Source organism: Myotis brandtii, unplaced genomic scaffold, assembly GCF_000412655.1.
Source record: "Myotis brandtii unplaced genomic scaffold, ASM41265v1 scaffold966, whole genome shotgun sequence".
Classification (NCBI taxonomy): domain Eukaryota; kingdom Metazoa; phylum Chordata; class Mammalia; order Chiroptera; family Vespertilionidae; genus Myotis; species Myotis brandtii.
Window position 1 is genome coordinate 443,792 of NW_005372000.1, and position 2,766 is coordinate 446,557.

Genomic DNA, 2,766 nt, shown 5'->3' on the forward strand with positions numbered 1-2,766 from the left:
TTTTTCTCCTTATGTAATTCCTCCGAAATTTGGCAATGCTAAATAAGTCATGGCAATACATTTCTTTGCATAGATTCAATAAGACCGGTTCCTAATAGTGGTTTTATTAACGGAAAACTTTGACTGGAGTATCATGTTTTAAAGAGCCCTGTCTGAGCTCTAAAGACTTGAAGCCAGTAAAAATGCCATGAAGAAAGCCTGGTATCCTGCTTGGGAGCCCTGAAGATGGCTGGCGCTGGAGCGTCAGGGCCATGCCCTACCATCACTGGCGGTTGGAAAGAGTAGAAGGGGAGCAGTAAAGATGCCTGTGCATCCCTGCGGAACCCCCACACACTCTGGGCCGCAACAAGTAGAAGGGCTACTAAGATGGGCCTTAAAGCCTAGAGCATGGGCTCAGGTGGAGTTGCTACAGGTGAGGGATTCACCTAACTCAGCAGATACTGCAGGCAGGCCTGATGGCAGCTGGATGGCGTGGCTTCCTGGCCCTACGGGGCACATTAAGATTCAACCATGAGATTCCAGCAAAGGTAGTCAGTTACCGTTCTTGTTGTGTTTATGCAAACATCAGGACAGTAGATAAATTAATCTTGATTTGGCTTTTTAATAGCCATGGAGGAATTTTAAGAAGAAAAATCCTATTTCAATAGAAGTTATTAAAGCTAAAATAGTTTCTTTCCCTTCCACCGGACCATTTATTAAGCATATAGAGATAATTCAATTAATAATTCCATGTGCCCAGTTCGGGCCTCTAGCAACGGTGGAATAGAAATGCAGTCCGGCTCATGATTGAGCCGGAAGTTCCAAGACAAAGGGGGGAATGAAAGGGCAAGGGCTACGCCCTCCATCTTGCCCCAGGGTAAGTGCTCCATCTTACCTTGGCCATGTGCCACCTTCTTCCCGGAAGTCCAAGCTTCTGCTGGCCACGCCCGGGATTTTAAACTAACCAATGACAATCAAGGGACGTGTGCGCCATAGAGATGACCACATCCTGTGTAACAAGACCTGACTTGCGCCTGGCCAATCGGCAGGGCCCACAGTCAGTCCACTCCCCTCACTCCGCCCCCCTATTAAAACCCTGAGTTTCCCACGCCACCTCACTCTGCTTCCAGTCACTGCGTTGGCCTGGAGCGGTAGTCGGGCTGGCTGGCTCAATAAAAGGACCTTCTGCCTTTGCATCGAACTGGCTCCTAGTGTGGATTTTTGGGGATCTTGAGATCTGGGCATAACAGTTTCCTCATCTGAAAATGAGGGTAATCATTCCTAGTTAATAGAGTGCTGTTATGATTAGTGAGATAAAGTATTACAACTGTTAAATGCTTAGTAAATGTTAACATTTATTTTCCTAAATTCTTCATTCTTCCTTACCTTTCACATCTACTTTGGCACAACATCCTATTTGTCCTCTCTCCTAAATACCCCTCCATTCTCTTTTCTCTTTCCTGGCTCCCTTTTTCTCTTAACACTCATAAATTCTAACTTGGTTGCCTACCTGGGTTCCGGCATGCAGTCTGTTTCTCCTCTAATCCACCCCACACCTTGGCTACCAGAGTAATTAATCAGTAACCTGAATATTTCATCTGCCATCTTGAAAACCCTCCTTATTCTTCATCCGTTAAAGGACCATGACCAGATCCCTAAATATGGATTATAAGGTTCTTAATGATCTTTCCCCATACATCTCTGTCATTCCTACTCCCCACCATCCTCCCCGCCCACCCCCACCACATTTCCTATGCCCTAGACATTTTGGATTGCACAAAGATCTCTCAACACCTCTACTCACACTTCTGCTTCCACTCCAGACACCTTTTCTCATTTGTGGGGTCCCTGTTCATACTTTGAGACCCTACATCAATGTCACCTCTCTCTTCTCTCATGTTCACCACCTCCCCAAACTTTATAGTCATTCCTTTCCTGGACTCCCAGGGCATATATGCATCCTGTGTTACAGTCTTCATCACATTTATTGTAATCATTAGGTTTGCAATAAAGTTTCCCCCCCAAGACTATGGACTTCTCAACAACAGTGACCTTATTCAATCACCCTGTGTCCTCCGTGCCTCACACTAATTCTAACAGGTGTTGGGTGTACATTTGCTGAACAGATGAATGTATGAATGAATCAAACATAAAAAGTCGCACTGCGTTTAGAACTAGTTGGTCTGGTGATAACAGGACTCAGCCTCTAGGTGGCCTGTGTTTAGGAAACCAGCTTTGGCCATCATGGCCTCATTCCTCCCTATCACCAGGGAGTCTGGTCAAGGAAGCAACTAATTTCCTCTCTCTCCCAGGGGTCACCTGCTTGCACCTGGACCCCACCTTGGGAACCAAGCCAGCAGCCCCTTCCTCGTGTGAAGCTGCAGTGCCATCTACTGGTGCCTAGAAAACCTGCAGGTCAGGCTGGAAGTAAGGGAAAGGAGGAATCCTTCACTATGGCTTAATCTGGTCGTGGAATCTCAGCTATTGGACCCCATACTGGTCATTTTGCCATCAGAGTTGATGGAGGGAGCCCCTTTTTTATATTTCCTGTTGACCAAAGACACTCAATCATGTCTCAGTGGTCAGAGCCCTTTCTTCAAACCTCTCAAAGCCAGGACTCCACCCTCAGTCCCCTCAGAAGTTAATGTTCCTCTGTGACCCACACATCCTCCTTGGCCGTCTCATGGCGTAGACCTTCTCACTTAGGACCCACTGACCACACTCAAGAGTTTATGGTGGGAGCCTCGCCTTCAGTTTTGCTGACCAGATGTCTCTGGCAGGCCCCTT

The 2,766-nt window shown here is 46.9% G+C and overlaps 1 protein-coding gene across 1 annotated transcript in view; it reads right to left on the minus strand.

Annotated features, from left to right (window-relative positions):
- PRKCDBP (protein kinase C, delta binding protein) overlaps positions 1-2,369 on the minus strand; it is a 21,391-nt gene extending 19,022 nt beyond the window's left edge. The window contains exon 1 of the mRNA XM_014533318.1: positions 2,333-2,369. Coding sequence (XP_014388804.1) covers positions 2,333-2,369 — 37 coding nt within the window. The remainder of the gene's footprint in view (positions 1-2,332) is intronic.
- Positions 2,370-2,766: the final 397 nt, after the last annotated feature.